General features: G+C 45.0%; 1 protein-coding gene across 1 annotated transcript in view; it reads right to left on the reverse strand.

Annotated features, from left to right (window-relative positions):
• The window catches only part of CTDSPL (CTD small phosphatase like), a 113883-nt gene that overhangs the window by 24630 nt on the left and 66652 nt on the right, over positions 1 to 22601 (reverse strand). Inside the window, exons 2-3 of the mRNA XM_045856875.1 lie at positions 8446 to 8600; positions 284 to 316 (exon numbers count right to left, since the gene is read on the reverse strand). Coding sequence (XP_045712831.1) covers positions 284 to 316; positions 8446 to 8600 — 188 coding nt within the window. The remainder of the gene's footprint in view (positions 1 to 283; positions 317 to 8445; positions 8601 to 22601) is intronic.

Below are 22601 nucleotides of genomic sequence, written 5' to 3' on the forward strand. Positions count from 1 at the left end.
TGGGGTGCAGCAAGCTGCCTCAGCCTGTTCAGCCTTGGAGGGCAGAGAGAAAGGAAAAGTGAGAATTTGCTTAGGAGATACTGAAGAAGGAAACTCTCTGTAAAGAACTTCCTGCTTACAGTTAAAAATGTAGCCTCATTTTTCTTTTTAACAGAACAGAGCTATTTATACCATGTGATAAAACGCAACATAAGCAAGAACATTGAAAACAATCTTTCATATTAGTAGCCCAGAGCTGCAAGCCTCTACGAATGTTTAAATAAAATGGAATAAATATACATACACTTGGTATGGGAATGACCTGCCTCTGGTCACCCTGAGGAAAAAGAAAAAAAAAGTCAGTCAGGTTCAAAGAGAAATGAACACATATTCAAAAAAACTCCCAAGCACTTTGGAGTGTAGAGCAAGCATCCAATTTCCCGTCCTCTGCACCTTGGTGGCGTATAATGGACAGGGAGCACCCGAGGATCTCCCACAGTTAGGGTGCCACTCTCCTCCCAGACACCCCGCCCCTGGCAAACCAGGCTGGGCTCCTGAGGCTCACTAACCATCTTGCTTATGTGAACCATGCCCCCCTTACTCCCAGAAATGTAATCCTTAATTGGAAATTAAAAATGAAAACCCATACTTTACTTTGATCCATGACTCCTTCTAGGAACTGGCTTGTTTGCTCTTTTAAGCAAGTTTTTCCCTGAGAAGACTAAGCCTTCGGTCTATCCTCCAGGCAGGGAGAGGAAGACAAGTTCATCAGATTACGGGGAACACCCTGGTCTCTACCGGTCCTCCTCTAGGGAGGACCGTGCCGAGCGGACAAGGCAAGGTACAAGGAGTGCCTTCCAAGGCCACAGACACAGGGCAGCTTTCCCGTTAAGGGGAATGGAACCTGTGTTCACAGGGACTGTCACGACAATCCAGGTCCCAAGGAAGAACCTCCACCGCTTCCTCAGCGGTGGATGCCGGCCATTCCCAACATGGCGGAGGGAAACGCTTCATTTCAGCATCACTAAAAAATGCTCATAAAAGCACGAATTTATCTCCATGGAGCATTTCCACTTTCTGTGCTTCTTTTTCTTTTTTAGATGGTGGGATGGAGGGGGCAAGAGAGCAGCATGTGGTCCCTGGTAAGGGGATGCTCTCACGGTCTCCCACGCTGAGCCACTTGTGAAAGCGTAACCATCTTTTATTAAGGGACGTCCAGTGACAGGGTTCTCCCAGAAAGGGGCCAGACCTGATTGTCCACAGTGGCAGGTGGCTGGCACCTTTCTGAGCTCTGCTCTGACTCGAAGAGCCATTTAACAACTTCCTGATCGTCTCCAGACCTGGTCTTCACCTCCGCGGTGTAACGGAAACATACTGTTTTCTCCTGAGATAGTCTTGATGGCTCTTGACATTTCCGGGACACTGGGGACTTGCCTGAAGGGTTCTACACTGCCTTCTGCCATTATTCAAGGCAGAGCTGGGCTCCTCTTCAACATGTTGGTGCTCTCAAATCCAATCCCAGTTTTCAAGAACATACACAGAAGTTCATTTCTGAAGCTCTTAAACGGTATTATTCCCAGCCTCAGGATCTGGGAGCAGGTCGCTGCTCTTCGTGGGGGAGATTTTAACCAGAAGCTCACAAAGCCTCACAGACCCGGTCACTGTGGAGTAGGGTTTCTCAAGCCCAACACTACTGACACTCGGCCTGATGACTCTTTGCCATGGCACGGGGGGGCTGTCTTGGATACTGTGGGATGTTTGATGGCATCCCTGGCCTCTACCCACTAGATGCCAGTAGAACCCCTAGTAGTGACAACCAAAGACATCCCCAACATTGTTCCCTAGGGGGCAAAATGGCCTCCAGTTGGGGACACCGTGCTATCGGGGGACTGTACACAGCACCCCCACCAACACGTACACCTTCAACGAGATGAGCGTGTCAATGCTGATGAGAGAGACAACAGTAACACCCAAAGGGCTTGACAAACACAGGCAATGACCAGAGGTGCAACACTAGACAGATATTTGGGCTTGAAAATTCCCCCAGAGGTTACATGTATGTATGTGTGTGTGTGTGTGTGCGCGCATGCACACAAGGAGCATGCACGTATTAGTGAGTGTCCAGAAACCTCGTTCACTTTGTCCTCATCCTTAGAAGTCCTCCTGTGTCTCTGCCACGGGGGCCTTCTAGGTGCTGACATGTTCTAGCTTCTCACCACCATCTGCAGACACTTACTCTGGGCCACTGGCCTGCAGGTCCAGGGTGTATGGGGACGGTGGCAAGGGCTGCCACCCCAGAGGCCATCTGCTGCATGCTGCCCACAGCCCGCCCCGCTCCTCGGACACGCCGAGTTCCGAAAAGCGGGGAGAGCTGAGGAGTTGGCAGAGGAGCAAGGCCTAGAATCTAATGGGCCTGGGCTGGTGTCCCAGGTGCCCTGGCCGAGCTGAGAGCAAAGGGCAGAGGGTCCTCCTCTGGGAATCGGTTGGTCCACGCTGACACGGGCTCTTTCTATGGGGTCTGGTCTCACAGATCGAATACAGTCAAGTGTTGTGCAAATGATGCGTTACGCAGGATTCCTGTACTTCATTCTTTAAAAAGCCACTTTGACAAATGTTAACTGAGGGAAGTCCGTGAATGAACGCTAAATCCAGAGGAGCTCCGCTCTGCCAGGGAACTGCCGGTGAAGGCCTTTCCTCGCGGACACAGCAGCCAACTCCTCTAGGGAGCCGTCCGCGGATGCGACTCCATTCCCCTGGGTCATTTCGTCTGCGCAGGAACAGCTGTAAAGTGACTTTTACTGTGACAGCAGTGATTCTCCTCTTTCTTTACCCTCTACAGGCCCAGGGCACAAACTGTGTTCCCTTCACTAATGGCGATTTTCTACAGCGATGATTTTTAAATGGGGGGGGGGGTGCGGATTACGAGCACACTGAGGGGTCAGAGCAGACTCTGGGGCTGCGACACTGTTTACAGTGGAATGTCTCACACTGATCTCACGGATATGCTTTTCTGCACCAGCGAAGAGTAAGGTTCAGTGTCTGGTGCGGCAATTCATCTCTCATTATTTTCCCCCCAAATTTCTCAGCTGTTCTTACACATTTTTCTTCTACATAAATGTGAAGTCTCCCTATCCAGAAACACAGCATGTTTCTTCATAAATAAGAGCTACCATCTTGAAACTTTTTAATAATTCTAATTTTTGGGTAGTGTTTTTGGGTTTTATATGGAAGTAATCATGTCATCTGCAAATAAAACTAATTTTGCATCTTTTCCATATTTGGGCCAATTGTTTTATTTTCTTATTATATCGGCCAGAAACTGCCAATGATTTTCCTATGCTGTTTACTGTTTATTTTTAGAAAATGGCTTTTTATCATGTTTAAATATGTTTCTTCTAGTTATTTGGCTGTACTATTGCTTGGTATATAAAGGTTTATGGCTATTATATACTTCACATATGAGACCTTTTATCATCATAAAATGTCCCTTTTTCTCTGTTTAATGTGTTTGGCCTTAAATTCTGTTTTAGCTGATATTAACATTGCCACTTTTGCTTTTTACTTGATCTGCTCTGTACATTTTGCCCATCTTTTTATTTTCCACCTTAAAAAATCATGGCATGTCAGATCCTGGGTTGGAAACTATCTGCCACCTACTGTAACAGTCATTAGCACAGGTCATCAAATAATTCCAGCCTTCTTTGTGGGCACAAGGTAGGGTTGCATTTTCATGCCCCTTGAGCTGCCTTGGTCAGTAAAATGTAAGCTGAAACAAGGCATGTTACTTCTTTTTTTTTAAAGTAATGGTATACCAAACATTGAATGTATCTTGTTATATAGTTAAAGTAATGGGCTTATGGTCACGTGAGCAGTAACACAAGCTAAGCCCCACCTTCTCAGCTGCCACGTTATTCTGTCTTAGTCCAGGGCTTGGTCCACAGGAATGAGACACGTTACTTCTGAGTGAAAACTTCAGGGGCCAGTGATACCACCATGTTCCCTTTTTCCTGCTGTGACAATCACAGAGCAGACACGGGGCTTTCCTATGTCTTGGTCCATGAATGAATGAGGACATGACGGAGTCAATGGAGTTATACAATCCAATAGTGATGGTTATTAGTCACACGAGGCTACTGAGCACATAAAAGGTGGCTGGTCTGAATGAAGAGGCACTGTAACTGTAAAACACACCAGCTTTTGGAGAATTATGAGATAAAAGAGAATGTAAATTTTATCTCATTTATAATTTTTTCTATTGATTACATGTTGAAATAATATTTCGGACATATTATGTTAAATAAAATATTAAAATTAATTTGTCTTAAAAATATATAAAAATGGGGCTACTAGAAAAATTTAACTTATATGTGGCTCACATTATATTTCTATTGAACTGTGCCACAGAGCAGAAGGTTCAGCCCACCCATGACAAACATGCGGCGTGAGTGAAAAATTAATTTTTTATTATTTTAAGCCTCGGGGTTTGGGGGGATGTTACTAACGCGGCCTAACTGAACCCACACTGACTAGTAAGTGCATCCACTGAGTAGTCACTCCTCTTTTCTCTTGTGTGAAAAGAGCTCTGGCTTTGTTTTCTGATTCTTTTTGCTGGTTTAAATTCTTCCCCTTTCGGGCCTCCCTCACTGCTGCAGGGCAGCCATGTGACCAAGTTCTGGCCAATCAGACATAGGCAGAAGTCTCCTGGGGTTTTCTGTGAGAGCCATTACTTTCCATAAAAGGGACAGACATGGCTAGACGACTCCTCCCTCTGTTTTTCCCTTCAGTGTGGCTATGATGGCTGAAGCTTGTGACTTTGAGATGATAAACAACACGCATGCGGATGAAGGCAAATATGCCAAGGATGGTGGAGCAGAGATGAAAAGACAAAGGAACAGAAAGAGTCTGGGTGCCTGACGGTATCATCAGGCACCTGAACTAACCCCAGCACTGACCAATCTCAGGCTTTTTATCTGACAAAAATAGTCCCCTATTTGTTTAAGCTATTATCGGTGTTTGTCGGTTTTCTTTTACTTGCTGCCAAAATCACTCCTATCTGATACAGGTATATTCTTGGAAACATACACAGCCGCATGTCTCAAGCCACACAGTGTTGGTCTTTCATTAGGAGAATTTGGTTTATCAAACTTGGTTTATTAAACTTGGTTTTATGCCTACTCTTCATGTTAGGTTTACTCTTTATTACTTGTTCTTTTTCCCTTTCCTTAATATGTATGGCTTGTTCACATTTCTGTTTATTTCCCCTTTCACTCTCTGTTAATTTTGAGGATCTATTTTCTTACTGTACTACTTGTTATATATAATTTTACTACCAACAGTTATATTTATTCCTACACTTTCTATAATTATGTTGTAACCGAATATCAATCCCACCCAGATTTCTTTCGCCCCCTTCTCTGAATCACTGTATGTCTGAAAATGTACATCGTTTTTCCTTAACAGATAAATGGTATCTTGATCACATATAGAGTTTTTGGTTTGTAATTATTTTCTCTCAGTAGCCTATAAACATTTTTCATAGCCTTCTGGCTTTCAGTGTCACTGATGAAATTTCAGAATGTAATCAGCATATATCTAGGCCTGTGTTCCCTTGCTTGCCCCTACTCATCTTGGTGTAGATTTGGTACCCTTCCAATGTGCAAATTCAAGTTTTTTCAGCGCAAGAAAAATGTCTTCTATTACTTATTGTCCTTCTGGCACTCCTATTATTTGCACGCTAGGTCTCCTGGATGTCTCCCCAACCCTCACCCACTTGCCATCTCCGTGGCCCTGGTCCACATTGTAAGATATTTCTCCCAGTTGCTCTTCCAGAACATTAGTTCAGTTCTCCTCAGTGACCATTCTCATTCTCCGTTTTCTCAGTTTGTTCTCTGAATTTTTATATTTAGACATCATGGGATATTTTTTGAGTTCTAAAAGTTACTTTTGCATTTAAAATTCAGTCCCTGAAATATCATTTCCTGAGTTGCCTGTTAAAGTTCTCATCTATCTCTTCTATTAGTCTTACCTCAGTCTGAGTCTGATATTCTAATTTTCCAGCTTGGACTGAATGAGCGAGCACTGCGAGGCCCGGTAAGGGGTGATGTTTTCACGGTTCAGTGGAGCCCAAACTAGCAAACCGCAGAGAGATGGAGAGAGTCCTGGTACTGTGGGCGGCTCGTCCAGGGCATGAGAATGGAGAGCAATTCAGCTAGCTCACCAGTAGGGCCGCTCCAAGGACTACACACTTCAGGTCGGCCCACAGGCTCCTACGGGCTGGCTGACCTCACAGGACTGCACGTTTCACGCCTTTGTTCTAGGACTCCATCGAGGCAAGCAGTTCCCTCTGCTGGGGGTGGCTGCGTCTCACTGAGGACTAGAGAGAGTGACTCCTGCGCCTGCTCTTTCCCCTGGAGGTATCAGGAAAGCTGGAGGCCTTAATGCCCTTCCCGGCTGTACTGTAGGCTCACCTGGGTTCATTCAGAGAGGGAATTTAAATGGTCTGGGCCATGTGCTCAGGCCCTCATCTTCCCAGAATCTCCTCCCTCACACTCACGTGTCCTTTCCAAATAATGTATTTTCTAACCACAAAAGTAATTTAAGCTAATTCCATGAAAACTGGAAAAAGAAAAAAGAAAAAGGAGAAAGGAATAAAACGCAGAGGAGAAAATTGTATATAGAATCCCACCAGTCTGAGATAACTTCTTCATATTTTGGCATAGAACATTCTAGTCTTTTCTTTTAAAAAAGATTTTATTTATTTACTTTTTAGAGAGAAGGGACAGGAGGAGGAAGGAGAGGGAGAGAAACAGCAATGTGTGAGAGATAAATAGATCAGTTGCCTCTCACACACCCCCAACTGGGGACCGGGCCCGCAACCTAGGTATGTGCCCTGACTGGGAATTGAACCGGCGACCTTTCGGTTTACAGGCTGGCACTCATTCCACTGAGCCACACTAGCCAGGGTATCAGTCCTGTCTTATAAATGCTTGTGTGTGTGTGCATGACTACATACATAATTATGAATATAGTTACCTACTATATTTTAGCCTTTTTCTCTGAAGTGATATATTGTGAACATTTTCCTATATCAGTAATATTTATGAGACATGTTTAACAGCTGTTTACTGTATGGTTACTCTGTAGGTCTTTTATTGTCTATTGTTCATCATTAGGTTGCTTATAATTTTGCAATATTATAATGTATTCTGGATCATATTTTATTGTTAAATCTTTTTAAAAATATATTTTTAAAAGACTTTATTTTTAGAGAGGGGAATGGAAGGAGAAACGGAGAGAGAGAAACATCAATGTGCAGTTTCTTCTTGTGCGCCCCCTACTGGGGTCCTGGGCCGAAAACCCAGACATGTGCCTTGACTGGGAATTGAACTGGTGACCCTTTGGTTTGCAGGCCAGCACTCAATCCACTGAGCCATACCAGCCAGGGCTTTTTACTAAATCTTTACACATCTACAATTATGTCAGTAAGGTGGAACTGCTTCGGGAAACACACAGGCATATCTTTTAAGGTTTTAAGATCAGATCCCAAATTTTCCTCCAGAAAGGTATAAACAATGAACATTCCTACCAATGACCAATTTATACCCTCTACCCTCCCTCTCACTACCCCCACACCAGACCCAAATATTACCTTTGATCATTTGATAATGGAAAAGGATCTCATTTAGTTTGTATTTGCATTGAACAAATTTTTCTGTTTATTGACCAACTGTATTCCTTCTTTTGTGAAATGCCTGTTCATGACCTTTGCTCAATTTGTTTGGGATGTAAAGACTTAGGACTTCTGTGTCCTCAGTCTCAGCTGCCTTCATAGTGAACACTCCCCTTTGCCTCTTTCAGTGATTTCTACCTGAACTGCTGTTTTGACTGAATTAATATTGTAACCCATTATCTTTTTTCTTATACTTGTGAGATGTCTTTTTGCTCATTCTTTTCCTTTGAACTGTCCTGAGTTACTTTGTTTCAAATATGTCTGTAGATAGCATGTAGGCAGAATTTGTTGTTTTTCACCTGTGACAATTGTCTTAAAATTTTTATTTGATACCTATAAAAGAATGTATAATGAATTTGTCATTAAACAAGGTAGTTAAACCCATTTATATTTATTATTGGCTCTTTCCCACCATGTCTCTGTTTCCCCTTTTGTCTTTCCATTTCTTGGTCTGCTAGTGGTCATTTAACTCTCTATTCATACGTTCAACTTGCCAAGAATATTATAAAAATGTGAAGTAACGCTTATGACTCTCATCAAATATGATCTTCAGTTGCTACATGGGAATGGCTGATATCCTTTAACAAGAAAGATGGCTTTACTGGTAATTTCAAATCTTTGAGTAAACGGCTGCACACATACTGTCATAGGCTCTTACTAAGGACAGGAGTGCAGAATGTGACGGATGTGCGGCTGCTGCAGTTTCGCTGAGTGCACAGTTCCCCACCAGAACTGACCTTCTGCAGCCCGCCGTTCTCCTCCACCAGCGGCGGAAGCACGCTGGGGCTGCTGGCTGGCGGGGCCTCCACATTGTAGTCGCGGAAGCAGCAGAAGAAGGAGCTGAGGATGCTGCGGCTCCTCTGCTTCTTTAAGCTGACGTTACACTGGGATGCTGGAAAGAGAAACACAGCACGCTGTGGCCAACTGCAGCATGTCCTCACAGTTGCCCTGCAGTGCGAAAACGTGACTGTGCAGTCGCTACCCCCCAACCCCCCGCCACCACTCCGGCCCTGGTACTGGGAGACCTACTCAGGACAAGAAGACAGGGGGCTCAGGAAGTTACTCTGAAGGACTGTTATTCAACATGGAAATCCCAGAAGGCCAGCTGGTCGATGGAGGCCAGTCCTGCTGGCTGGACAGAATTCCTCTGGCCTCAGCCCAGTGGGGGCTGCTGGCTTGGTAAGTGACCCATCCGCAGGGTCAGGCACCATCTGCATTCCTGAACCCAGCAGGGACAGTCTCTGACCCTGCACTCAGCACCACTTCAAAACAAAGATCCTCGCAGGCACAAATCACACTTGACACTCTCTGAGAAGCATTTCTCTAGTAAGGGTACCGAGGGCGCTTTGAAACTAGGTTCTTAGATACTCCCTGCTCACCATGGAAATGGCTCATGTCATGGGTTAAGACATAAGATGTGGAAGGGCACAAAGGAGCCCCCTTCCTCATCTCCGATATTTGTCAAGAAGCTGACGGGAGCCCAGACTCGCAGAGCTCAAGGCTGAGAGCTTCCATCACACTTAAAACACAGACAGCAGGAAGTGGGGGGCAGAGAAGGTGTGCTCTGGCCTGAGCGGGGCTGGCCAGGGCAAAGCGCATCTTCAGGGGACCCAGGGCAGTGTTGTATGTACCAGGGACTCATTCCCTGGCCCGGCCTGGACTAAAGCTCCAGGGGGAGTGATGGAGCCTCTCTGTTACCCAGCGTGCAAGGCAAGCCGCCACAAGTCCGAAAGAGAAGGCAAAGAGTACAGTGGATGAAAAACACCTGAGGGGAGGAAACCGACAGCTCGGAGAGGAGAGGGAGGAGCTTGGTGCCTGGGAATGCTGCCAGGGCTGTCCCACCACATACCATTTCTGGGCGGGTCAGAGAAGAGGCCACAGGCAAAGGGACCATGCTTTGGGTTAATGGGAAAATCACCAATTAGGAAACGATTTGAGTCCCCATGATAATTGCTGGAGTGTATTTCTCCCAAAAAGCAATTCTGGCACAATTTCTATTTCTGAACACTTGAGTGGTTTGTATAGCACCTTCCCTCTCAAGAGATTGCAAAACCTTTGCTGAAAGTCTTGGGGTAGGTATTCTAGCAAAGCAAATGCACTCAGGTGGAAATTCTGAAAAAGGTTGGAAAAGCTGTTTTGCCAGCAACTCCCTCTGGCATGGATGGTTTCTAGCCTGCGTTTGGGCAAATGGCCCAGGAAGTGTGAATTTCAGACCATTATTCACTGAAGGGGAGCTTTAGAAACATAAATCGCAGGAAAAGCTGGCTCTTTTATCTGCCTGGTGCATCTCTGGGTGCAGGCCCCAGGGTACCATTTCAGGCCCCACATGCCAGGCCCCTGGGACCACCAGACACAGAGGCCGTCCTAGCAGCAGTGGTGGGAAGCGACCGTGGTCACTGTTTACCGAGGGCCAGCCCTCGGAATTCCAGCACTTACAACCCCCATCTTATGCAATCCTTACAGCTACCCAAGGAGATAGGCGTTATTGCTTCCACATCACTGCTGAGAAAATACAACCAGCAATTGCGTGTGCCGGGATGCAAACCCCGTGGGCCTGTTTCCAAGGTTGGGTGCTCTCTCCATGCACCATGCTGAAGGCAGTCTCGAAACAACTTAGGTCAGATTAAGAAGGAGAGGGGGGACCAGGCCCAGCGGAGAGAAAACTACTGCAGTATGCTCTCATTTAATACATGTGATTGGTTAAACTGTTTTGTTGTTATCCTGGGTGTTTTAGTTTTTGTGCCATACACAAATCATTTGGTCAGAGGAGAAAAAGAAAACCTCCCTCTTTCCTGGCCGATAGCACCTTTCTCTGCAGAACGAGCTACTTGTTCACGTCTCAGAGACTCTGAGCAGATAATACCCAGGTTGGGCAGCGAATGGCTCTGTGAAAAGCACCTTCCCAGATTCTATTTCCATCCTCGGATCACAGAAACCTCCCTACAACTAACTAACTTACAAGCTAAAAAAATCCTCAGCCTGTGAGCTACTTATAATTTCTACCGTATGATTGATTACGTACCGCTACAGGCCATAAATAGACAGTGAGAGTCACTAAATGAGCTTGAGTCACTTGGGAGCCTGGCAGCCCCGGATGGGGAAACGGCATCTTACTCAGGTTCGCCCTTCTCTGTGGGAAGAGGTGAGCAGTGTGAGCACCTCACTTCCGCTGCTGTGGGAGGGGCCAGGCCTCACCCTACCCTCAGGGCTCACTGCTGCCTAAGGGGCTCCAGGGCTGTCTGAATCCAACCACCCTACTGCTTCCCGCCCCGGCTGCTGCCTCTCCTCCAGCTACAGTCTGGTCAAAGGGTGTTGGTTGATACATGAAATTGAAGTTCACAGTTTAATGGACCACATGTTTATATTATATTAGATCAGAAAAGCTAGATAAGTAAATTGTATTTCTGACTTGATTAGAACTGTGCAAAACAAAAGAGATTATACGTTAGAAAAGATAAGCAAAAATGTGTCTAAATGTTAACAATAATTGGCAGGTTATGGGTGCTCGTATTTCTTCCCTGTATACTTTCCAAAGGTTTTATGGTAATCATATGTCATTCTAACAATGGGAGAGCAAATAATCTTGTTAAGCTCTCTTTCAGCAACTTTGTGATGCTCAGGAGAAACTATAGCCTACTTCTAAATATAATGTTCAGCCTTACTCCCACTCTTCCCCACTCTCTGCCTGTGAAGCAACAACCAGGCAACAGCAGCATGGCTAAAAGCATCGCAGGAAGTAAACGGCGCTACTATCCCAGCCCACAGCCCCACCTGGACTGCGATGCTCTCCAACCCACCAACTTCGAGACCAGCGGAGGCCCACGTGGAAAGAAGGCATTAAGTAAGTGTCTTTCTTTATTTTTTTTAATTTTAATTTTAATTTTTTTTTTAGAGAGGGAAGGGAGGGAGAAAGAGAGAGAGAGAAACATCAATGTGTGGTTGCTGGGGGTCATGACCTGCAACCCAGATATGTACCCTGACTGGGAATCGAACCTGCGACACTTTGGTCCATAGCTTGCGCTCAATCCACTGAACTACGCTAGCCAGGGCTCTTTCTTTCTTTTTTAAAAAAGATTGTATTTATTTATTTTCAGAGAGAGGGGAACAGAGGGAGAAAGAAGGGGAGAGAAACATCGATGTGTGAGAGAAACATCAATCAATTGCCTCTTGCACACCCCCAACTGGGGACCTAGCCCACAACCCAGACATGTGCCCTGACCAGGAATCGAACCAGTGACCTTTCGGTTCGAAGGCCAGTGCTCAATCCACTGAGCCACAGCAGCCAGGGCGACCACCCCTCCTCCTCTTCCTTAGCCCTGCCCATGAAGACAAGCCCCTAGCTGGTCCCAGCAGTTGCCTTTCTCTTCACACAGACTGCTGGGCTGTGGGCATGAACATCCCACAGTCTGAGAAAGGGAGATCGCCAGCAGGAGCAGATGCAGTGATGCTAAGACTTAACTGTCTCCATTTCTCAGAGCTGTTGGACACGGGCCTCACCCTGGCCTCCTGTGACCTCTGACAGCTTCAGGGAGAGCGTGACACTGAGGATAAACAGGCACATAGCTATTTCCCTGGATACATCCTGGGAACTAATGCTCCTGTCCAGGCCCTGGACCTGGTGTCACCGCAGCTCAGCAAGCGAAGATCCTGCTTCCCACTTGTATGCATTCCCTCTCTTCTTCCTCCCAGGGCAGGGACCCCCATCCTCCAGCACAGCAAAGGAGGGGCCTAGAGAAGGCCTGGGAATGGGCAGCTCAAAGTGGAGGCACAGGTAGCTGCCTTCCTGAGCCCTTAATCCTAAAGGCAAATGGGAACCTTCCCAAATACCTCCTTGGTCCCTCGGGGAACAGGGCTGCCCCCGTAGCAAGAACCAGGGTCTTCAAAGCACCGGCTAGCGATGGGAAGCGTAGTAGACAGTTAACATTTTTGGCCTGCCAGAATCCATTACTCATCTTTCTGGTAAAAGTGCCTCAATTTTCCTCTAGGGAACCACTCTCAGCCCACCGGCTTCCAGTCCATTACCAAGGCCTGCATAATCAGAGCCACATGATTGGCTGAGAGAGTGCTCGACCTGGGCCAAGGAGAGTCGGCCCCAGGACGGATGCTACAGCTGTTAGAGGTTGTTTTTGTCATTTTTCTAAGCTGGGAGGCTGTAAGCCTGGAGCCCCTGGTGACCGTCTTTGCCATGGAGTGAAGAGCTCCTACTCGAGCATGAAGGCAACACTGAGGAAAAGGGGGCTGAGACACGGACAGGGTCAGATCTCTGACAGTATCATCTGAGGGCTCGGTTCCATGAAAACCAGACCCTTCTGGAACTTTCAGTTGCGTAAGAGAATAAATCCGCTCTTTCTCTTGAGCCACTCTGAACTGGGGTGATGTTATCTGCAGCAGGAAGGTTCATCCCTGAAACGTAAGCTCCTCGGCTACGCAGAGTGGAAAGACCCGGACTGAGTGTGTCATACCGTTGTTGGAGGGTGCAGGGAAGTGGGGAAACGGCGATGTGTAAAGGGTGTCAGGTGAGAGAAAGGGCATGTGATATTTATTTGAAGGACCAAACAGAAGAGGCAAGGGCTGTCAGGTGGGGGTGACAAGTTTGGGTTTGATTCTATGAAAATGGGGAGTGACGTGATCAACGGTACGAATGCCACTGTCTCCCTTCTGTACCCGGAACTGCTGACTTCACATTTTAAACTGTGGCTAATGCAGGCTATCGATCGGCATCAAAGATTGTCAGGGCGTTTGCAAATTAGACACGGGGACCATTTTGTATAAAGAGCCTGAATGGGGATTGCTTATTTAAAAATTGACCTTAAGTACAAGTTCCGTGGAGAGAAAATGAGCTTTGGAATTACATTTGGGTTCAAGTCCCAGCCCTGCCATTTGCTCGCCAGTGTGATTTCCTCTGACTAAGCCACACTATTGACACGGGTATCATACTACCTACCCCACGGGGTTCCCTGTGTGGATGCAGCACAGCATGCATGTTTGTGTAAGAGAAAATAAATCTACCAGCAGCTTGAAGCACAGCAGCAGAAAATCAGGACTGGTTCAGACGCAGTGCCGTGTGACCACGCAGGAGTCAGCTTCTGTCCAGACAACGGTCCTCACAAAAACTGCCCAGCTTTGTGAGAAAACACACAGAGAGGCCCCTTTTGGTTTTCGTTATGTGAACTCTAAACATAGAACTTACAGTGGCTCTTTAGAACTTCACCTAGCCAGTGAAGGTTTCTTTGAATAACAACAACAACATCAACAACAATAATAGAAAGTAAACAAATAAAAACTACTCCACATGTAAAGCTTAAAGTGAACCCTAGGACTCAAGCCTTTTGTAGGGAATCATATGAAGTACAGGTAGAAAGAAAGTGCTGTGATTGGAAAGACCGCATGCCCAGGGGAAGTCCCCCAAGGCCGACGGTGGGGTCTGGTCCTTCGGTGGAACAGGAAGACTGGTCTGTGGAGCTGTCAACCCATGTTTATGCCAACGTGGGAGGCACAACTGAATTCACAACCGGCTGGTACATGCAGGCTGAGAGGGGGCGTTTCTACTCACACATCCTGACCTAACTGATTCCCTTCTACATCCAGAAACTGAAATGTTGACCCCAAACAGGCAGTGTTTCTTTAATTAGTGTGGCAGGTGCCCAAGCCGGTAATCACTGCCCTTTTACAGTTCGTGTGTTCTGACCTGGTTTGGATTTCGGGCGTGGGGAGGCTTCAGGACCCAAACCTCCGGGGTCTACAGCAGTTCAGACCTTCGCAGACTCACCTTTGGGAGCACCCACCCATCTGCCCTGATCTCTGATCTGCCCTAGCTCTCCCAGCGCTCCACAGATATCTCTGCACAACCCAAGGAGTAGTTCGGGATAAAGATCAGAGTAGCTGCGCCCAGCGGTGGGAACGTTTGCTGCTCATTATGAGTCCATCCTCAACCATTCAAGTTTCTTCCCAGGTAAAGAAACTGCATCTTGACAGCTACAGAAAACGAAGAAGGTCTGCCTTTAATTTCCACGGTGTGAAGCCAGCCTATGTGCCGGCACAGGGATCAGATGGCCAAATACCCAGTGTCAGAATTTCTGGGAGAAAAGTGACTTCTCGCACCGAGTCTACTGCTAATGTGCCCAAAGCACCAAAACCAGCTCTCCAAAGCAGCTTCTGTATTGTCACGAGAGCAGAATTAAGAAAGGTGTTCCACGGCAGATTTATATCACCCAAGTATTTACAGCAGAACATTAAAAATAAAAATACGTCCTGTTCCAAGCCTCCTTCGTGGCCCTGTTAAGGCCGCGAAACTGCACCCGGGAGTTTCCCAAGACAGGGACATTCAAACATGGAGATGGCAGAGAACTTTACAACCCTGAAGACACCATACAGCTCAATTCACAACCACGTTACTACGGAATAAGCTAAATACCTTTTTTATGGGAGGAGGAGGAGTTCCCTCCCGAGGGCCAGCGTTTAAATGAATGCACCATTTCTTCTCTTCTGGAGCTGGGCTGCAATCTCTGGAATGCATCCCAGGGCGGTGGTTCGCAATGGGTGTCTAACAGGAAATTCTGGGCAGTCTATGCATACATTACATTCCTTTCCCACCCCGAAAGAGTGGTCAACAACCACAACTTTCCTCTGAGTAGAAGGGGGGTGTTGAGGGAGGGGTCAGCCAGGGCACAGGCTATACACACAGTTCAAAAGCAGATGTGGCTGCTGAGAATCCAAACATCCTTTTCTCCTAGCAAAAGGGCTTAGGCATCAAGAGTCACTTTGTGAGATGTCCAGCCAGTCCCTATTCTATTTCTGAGTGATGCGTTTCCCCAGGGAATGCCACCCAAGGCTCGATGAAAGAAACACACCTACGAAAGCCCATTTTCCCACCGCAGCCGAGGCTCCTCCAGCAATGAGAATCAAGGGGAGGAGCAGGACTGCTGGCTAAAGGCTGAGCAGAAGAAATTCCCCTCTCATCGCTCCACCCCCTGTGATAGGACGTGGTTCCCCAGTTCACTGTTGGCTCATAACAGCTCACATTAGTTGAGTGCTTGGCTTGTGCAAGGCTCTTGACAGAAATCCTCTCTGGTCTCCACAGTGTGCAGTGCTAATATGACCACCTTTCTGATGGGAAGACAGAGACTCGGAGCACATATTACTCTGCAGCAAGGGGTTCAAAGCTTGCGCAGCCTGACTGCGAGGCTCCCAGCCATCCCACAACCCTCCTTGCCTTTCCCCAGCACTCTCTGGGTTGGGGGGTTATTTCTAGGGCGAAATTCTGAGTAGGAGGCTTTGTGCCACCTGCCTTCACTGCAAATTTTATATTTTTGAAAACAAAATGAACCAATGATATTTACAGCAGCCCTATTAGATGAAGCCAGACACAGTGGTTGTCCCACTGTACCCCGAATGTACCCAGGTCACCAAACTCTTTGTGACTCAAGCCTCCTAGGACAGCCCCTCTTATGGGAATGCCCTTCCTCATGTTAGCACTTCCCCAGACCTTTGTGCTCAAGGTCACACAACTCCTAAGTAGCAGGGCTGGATATACACCAGGTCTGTGCAAGCCTACAATCTGAGCTCTTAACTATCTCTATACAGAGTCTGCTTGTCATAGCGAGAGCCAAAGTAAGTTAATGGAACAAAGGATTTAAACAGATAATGCACTTCGGAGGAAGGAAAGGTTAAAATTTAACAGTAATCCAACAAATGGATGTTTAAACAATGACGCCAGTGTTGCACCTAGTAAATGAACAGAAATGATAAAAATAAAAACATAGAGCCAATGGTGGTAAGGTTCTGATGGCACAGGCCCATTCATTCACACGTTGCTGGTAACTCTGCAAACTGGAACAACGCATTTGAAAAGCAGACCAGTGACGTGTCAAAGACCAAACAATCTGAATGTCTGAGAGAGCAGACACATTAAATTAATTAAATCAGTGCATAGCAACTGGGGAGAATACTGTGCTGCCCTGAGAAATGACCATTACGAAGACACATGCAGCAGTGTTTGTGGGCATTCTCAGGGGAAGCATCTCGGACACTGTGCGTGTCCTGTGTCTGTAACTCTGTAATGTGCTTCTGGACAAGCTCTGGAAGGTAGGCTCCAGGGACACAGGCTTGGGACCTATCTTGTTTATGTCCACATCCCTGAGACCTAGAAATGTGCCTATCATAATAGATGTTTATTGAATGAATGAATGTAGCCCTGGCTGGTGTGGCTCAGTGGATTGAGCGCCGGCCTGCGAACCAAAGGGTTGCTAGTTCAAATCCCCGTCCAGGGCACATGCTTGGGTTTCAGGCCAGGTCCCCAGTAGGGGGCGCACAAGAGACAACCACACATGGATGTTTCTCTCCCTCTCTCTCTCCCTCCCTTCCTTCCTCTAAAAATAAATAAATGAAATCTTTAAAAAAGTGAATGCATGAAAGGAAACACAGAACAATGAAAATGAAAGATATTTTAAGACAAAATAATTACTGCGATTCTTCGAGCAAGAGCTCAGCTCCAGCAGCACCCCTTTCCCAGGGAGGCCTCGGGCCCACAGCAAGCTTCCCTCCTCTCTGCATCCCCATATGGCCGACCCCCTCTGCAGCACCTACATTACAGCTCCACGCCATCTGTAGTGAAGATGGCAACCCCTGCTTCCTATCAAATAATTAGTGCAAGCTTGCAGGAAGAGAGATTATGTAAAATTCACTAATACATTAAGTAAGCATGGAAATCTCTGGATTACAAGGCTAGGTTGATTATTATTATTTTTTTATCCTTTTGTATCATTTTCTCAATATATTGAAAAAAGCTGAGTAAATATTAAAAATGTTTCTACTTAATAAAATATATGCCAACATTTTTATATATCACCAGATATCTTTCGACAACCTAATTTTTTAAATTCAAAATGTAATTTTATTTTTTAAATTATGTTTTATTGATTATGCTATTATAGTTGTCCTGATTTTGCTCTTTTTGCTCCCCCTCCACCCAGCAGCCCCCCACCCCTCAGGCAATCCTCGAACTATTGTTCATATCCATGGGTCATTCATATAAGCTCTTTGGTTACTCCATTTCCTACACTGTACTTTGTATCCCCATGGCTATTCTGTGACTACCTATTTGCACTTCTTAATCCCCTCACCTCTTCACCCATTCTTCCCCACCCCCTCCCATCTGGCAACCATCAAAACGCTCTCTGTATCCATGATTCTGTCTCTGTTCTTCTTGTTTGCTTAGTTTCTTTGGATTCAATTGTTGATAGATATGTATTTATTGCCATTTTATTGTTCATAGTTTTGTTCATCTTCTTTTTCCTAAAAAAGTCCCTTTAACATTTCATATAATAATGGTTTGGTGATGATGAACTCCTTTAGCTTCTTCTCATTTGGGTAGCTATTTAGATCCCCTTTGATTCTAAATGATAGCTTTGCTGGGTAGGGCAATCTTGGCTGTAGGTCCCTGCTTTTCATGACTTTGAATATTTCTTGCTAATCCTCTCTAGCCTGCAAAGTTTCTTTTCAGAAATCAGCTGACAGTTTTATGGGAATTCCCTTATGGGTAACTAACCTCTTTTCTCCTGCTGCTTATAAGATTCTCTTTATTGTTTACCTTTGGCATTTTAACTATGATGCATCTTGGGGTGGGCCTCTTTGCAGTCCCATCATAATTGGGACTCTCTGTGCTTCCTGGACTTGCATGCCTATTTCCTTCACCAAATTAGGGAAGTTTTCTTTCATTATTTTTTTCAAATAGATTTCCAAGTTCTTGCTCTTTCTTTTCTCCTTCTGGCACTCCTGTGATGTGAATGTTGGACCTCTTGAAGTTGTCCCAGAGGCTGCTTACACTATCCTCATTTTTTGGATTATTTTTTCTTCTTGTTGTTCTGAGTGGTTGTTTTTTTTCTTCCTTATTTTCAGAATCATTGGTTTGATGCTTGGCTTCATCCATTTGACTGTGGTTTCCTGGTAAATTGTTCTTTATTTCAATTAGCATATCCTTTGTTTCTGACTGGATCTTTTTTATGTTGCTGAGGTCCTCGCTAAGTTCCTTGAGCATCCTTATAAACAGTGTTTTGAACTTTGCATCTCATAGATTGCTTATCTCCACTTCGCTTAGTTCTTTTTCTGGAATACTGATCAGTTCTTTCATTTGGGCCCTGTTTCTTTGTCTCCTCATTTTGGTAGACTCCCTGTGTTTGTTTCTATGTATGAGGTAAAGTTGCTTTGAATCTGTGTCTTGGTAGTCTAGCCTCATGTAGTAGGTGCTCCGTAGGGGTCCAGTGGCACAGCCTCCTCTATCACCCAAGCTGGGTACTCATGGTGTGCCCTTCATGTGAGTGGTCTGAGTACACTCTCCTCTCGTAGTTGAGCCTTGGTTGCTGTTGGCAGATCAATGGGAGGGCTTTACCCAGGTCAGTCAGCTATAGGCACTGGCTGTGACCACTGGCCACCAAGCTCCACCCTCTGTGGGGGATCAGCTGTGCAGGAGCAGGGTGGTAGTGCTCCGACATGGTCTGTAGCTGTCCACTGGGTGTGCTGGCTCTGGGGTTTCCTGGGTGGTGCAGGCCAAGGTCAGTCCCCACCTGTGTTTTGCCTGGGGCACCCTGCCTGAGCTATAAAGCAATCTGAGATGGCTGCTACTTGTGCTGGGCTTGGAGATTCCCAGGTGAAGCCAAGCTGTGAATCTAGGCCAACTGCTGTTAGTGCCAGGTGTGGGGGCTCACTGAGGCCAGCTGTTGCTTATTTGAGAGAATTTAGGAAGTTGAGTAGTATGCGTTGAGACTGGCCATTACTATGGAAAAGCAGCTTGGGTGGGCCTGTAAGTTAGGTGGGTTGGGGTCTCTGGGGGTCTCCAAGGTGGGTCAAACAGTGTTAGCCAGGTTGATGAAGTCTCAGATATGGCACCAGCTTGCCAGCTCTGTTGGGGGAGGGTTTAGAAAAGGGACAATGGCCTCTGATCTCGTTGAAGCCAGACACATCAGTTTCTCCCAGTTTGCCACTGGTGCCTTTCAAGCTGCCACCCCAGTGCTGGAGCCCAGAGAGAGTGAACCCGAGTAGGTGAATCTGTGTGTGGGTTCTTTAAGAGGAACTGCTTGGGGCTCCAGAAGTTTCTTCCACTGACTCAACCCCCCCCTGGTTTTTACAGCCAGGAGTTGTGGGGGCTTATCTGACTGGCACTGGAACCCTGGGCTAGAGAACCTGGTGTGGGGCTGGGACTCCTCGCTCCTGAGATATCCCTCCTGAATTTTTATCTACCACACACGGGTGAGGGACCAGGCTGTTCTGCATCTGCGCCCCTCCTGCCAGCCTGGATGGATATGGTTTCTTTAATTCCATAGTTGTGAGACTTCCATTCACCTGGATTTCTGACAGTTCTGAGTGATGGTTGTTCTATATTTTAGTTGTAATTTTGATGTGGTTGTGTGAAGAGGGGAGCCATGTCTGCCTGTGCCATCTTGACTGGAGTCTACAACCTAATTGTGATTGGTTGTATTGTATTTCACAGTATGGATGAACATTGTGCCATATTTAAACTAACTTTGGACATTTATGTTGTTTCCTTTAGAAACATGTTTTATAACAACGACTGCAATTTGTTTACAACAGCAATGCTGAGAATAATCTAGTTGTCCATCAATATGGGGCAAAATATAATATATCTCTGGGTGGAATAGTACACAGCCATTAACAAGAAGGCTGCAGCTCCATCTGTACAGATGACAGCCAACATTTATCATAAGTAAGGTGTGCCAGGTGCTGTTTTATGCACTTGATATACATTAACCCATTTAATCCTTTCAGTAATCTTATGAGGTAAGGACTGTTATTATATTCATTTTATAAATGAGGAAATTAAGGTGCAGAGAAGTTAAGAAACTTGCCTAATAAGTAGTACAGTTCGTTCAACCCAAGTAGCGTGCTCTTGGCCTCTGTACCATGTTGCACACGGATGATGGAGCTCCTTCTGAGACATGTTAAGTGAGGAAAGCACACACAAATGGTACATACAGCATACTGCTATCAACCTCCAACTAGCAACTTCAACAAATCAACAAAATAATAAGCACAAGGATGTGTATGTTCTTGTATGTGTAAAGAGTATCTCTGGAAAGATTTATAAATAATGGGTTGCTTCTTCACAGGAGAGAAATGGAGGACAGAACTGGGTGGGAGGGAAAATTAGTTTCCACTCTATTCACTTTTGTATTCTTTGAATTTTGTATTATGTATTAAAATAGTAACTCTATATTATGTATTATGCATTATAATAAGTAAAAAGTAAAAATGTCAAAAATAATACTGCAGTGAGTATAGTGTCCATAATTTTATGTGCATGTCTAATGACTCCCTGAGAAGAAAATCTGAGAAATGTAATTGCTGAGACCAAAGTCTTTCAAAAAAATGTCAAGCCTCTTGATACTTATGGACTATCTGTCATTCAGAGAGGCTGGGCTGATGTGCACTCCCACCCATGGGGTGTTTCACCATGGCTGTGCCAACACTGGGACTTTAAACAGTCTTTGACAATCTGAAAACAGCCTTTGACAATCTGAAAGGTAAAAGTGGCAACTCCTTGTTGCTTTCATTTGCATTTCTTTGACTGCCACTCAAGTTCCACAGTCTCTGGTGTGCTTTCTGCCCATTTCTGTTGCTTCTTTTGAGAATGTGCTTACAAATTTTTTTTGCCTATTTTTCTATTTTGTCTTTTGATTTTTAAGGGTTCCTTTGTCATATATTAGAAACAAAATCCTTGCACTGTTCTGTATGTTAGAAATTGTCTCAATTTGTTTTAAGTATTTACTTTTGTTTATAGTGGTTTGGATAAACAGAAATTTTAAGTTTTTAGGAAGTCAAATCTAACAATCTTTTCTTAATAATTCTTTCCCACCCTAATATGATATACTTTATTTTTTCATATTTTTCTTGTAGGTCTTCTTCAGTTTAAAGTAAGTATCTCTTAAAGTAAATATTTTATTTGTTTGGAGTTTACTCTACTACATACTAGGATATATGAATCTATTATTTCCCCCCAAAAGAGTAAACCAATATCTTAATAATATTTATTGAACAATCCATCCTCATATCCTAATTTGGGCATTCCACTCCCCTCTACTCTTCTGCTGATGCCAGTAACACACAGCTTTGCTACTACAGATTTATTGTTTTATATTTAATAGACCAGTTCCCCTTTGCTATTTTTTTCAAAAAAATTTTGGATGGTCTAACCTTTTATGCTTCCAGGTGAATGTCAGAATCACTTTATCAAGTTTTCAAAAAATACCATTGGGATTTAGTTACATTAGGCTCATAAAATATACATAGACTCATTATAACTAATTCCATTAAAGCAATTAAAGGAAGGTTAAAATGAAAAAGTAAAAAAAAAAAACCATTTGTTGTACCTTATTACTAAAAACTGCCAAGATTAAAAGTGGTCTTGGTTATCAGGTTAGAATAGACTGTCATAACTATAAGATGTTTTATGTAAGTCCCATGGGAACCTCAAAGAAAATACCTACAGCAGATACATCAGAAAAGGAGCAGAATAAAATTGTGCAACCACAAATATCAACAAACCACAAAGGAAGACAGCTAGAAAGGAAAAGAGGGGCAAAACTGTGATAAGACAGGCAGAAAACAGTTCGAACGCAATAGTAAGTTTCTCCCCATGCATAATCACTATAAATTTAAATAGATTAAAATCACCAGTCAGAAGACATAAGGAGCCTGAATGGATACAAAATAAGATTCAATTATAGGCTGCCTGCAAGACAGCATATACATTTAAATGTAAACCTTAAATTTAAGATGCATAGGCTGAAAGTGAAAGGATGGGAAAAAGATACCCCATGCGAATGTGAGCCAAGGAAGGAGAGCAGCAGTACTTACATTAGAGAAAACAAACTTTATGTCA

This window comes from Phyllostomus hastatus, unplaced genomic scaffold (genome assembly GCF_019186645.2).
Source record: "Phyllostomus hastatus isolate PE091 unplaced genomic scaffold, TTU_PhHast_1.1 phas_scaffold_129, whole genome shotgun sequence".
NCBI classification, from domain to species: domain Eukaryota; kingdom Metazoa; phylum Chordata; class Mammalia; order Chiroptera; family Phyllostomidae; genus Phyllostomus; species Phyllostomus hastatus.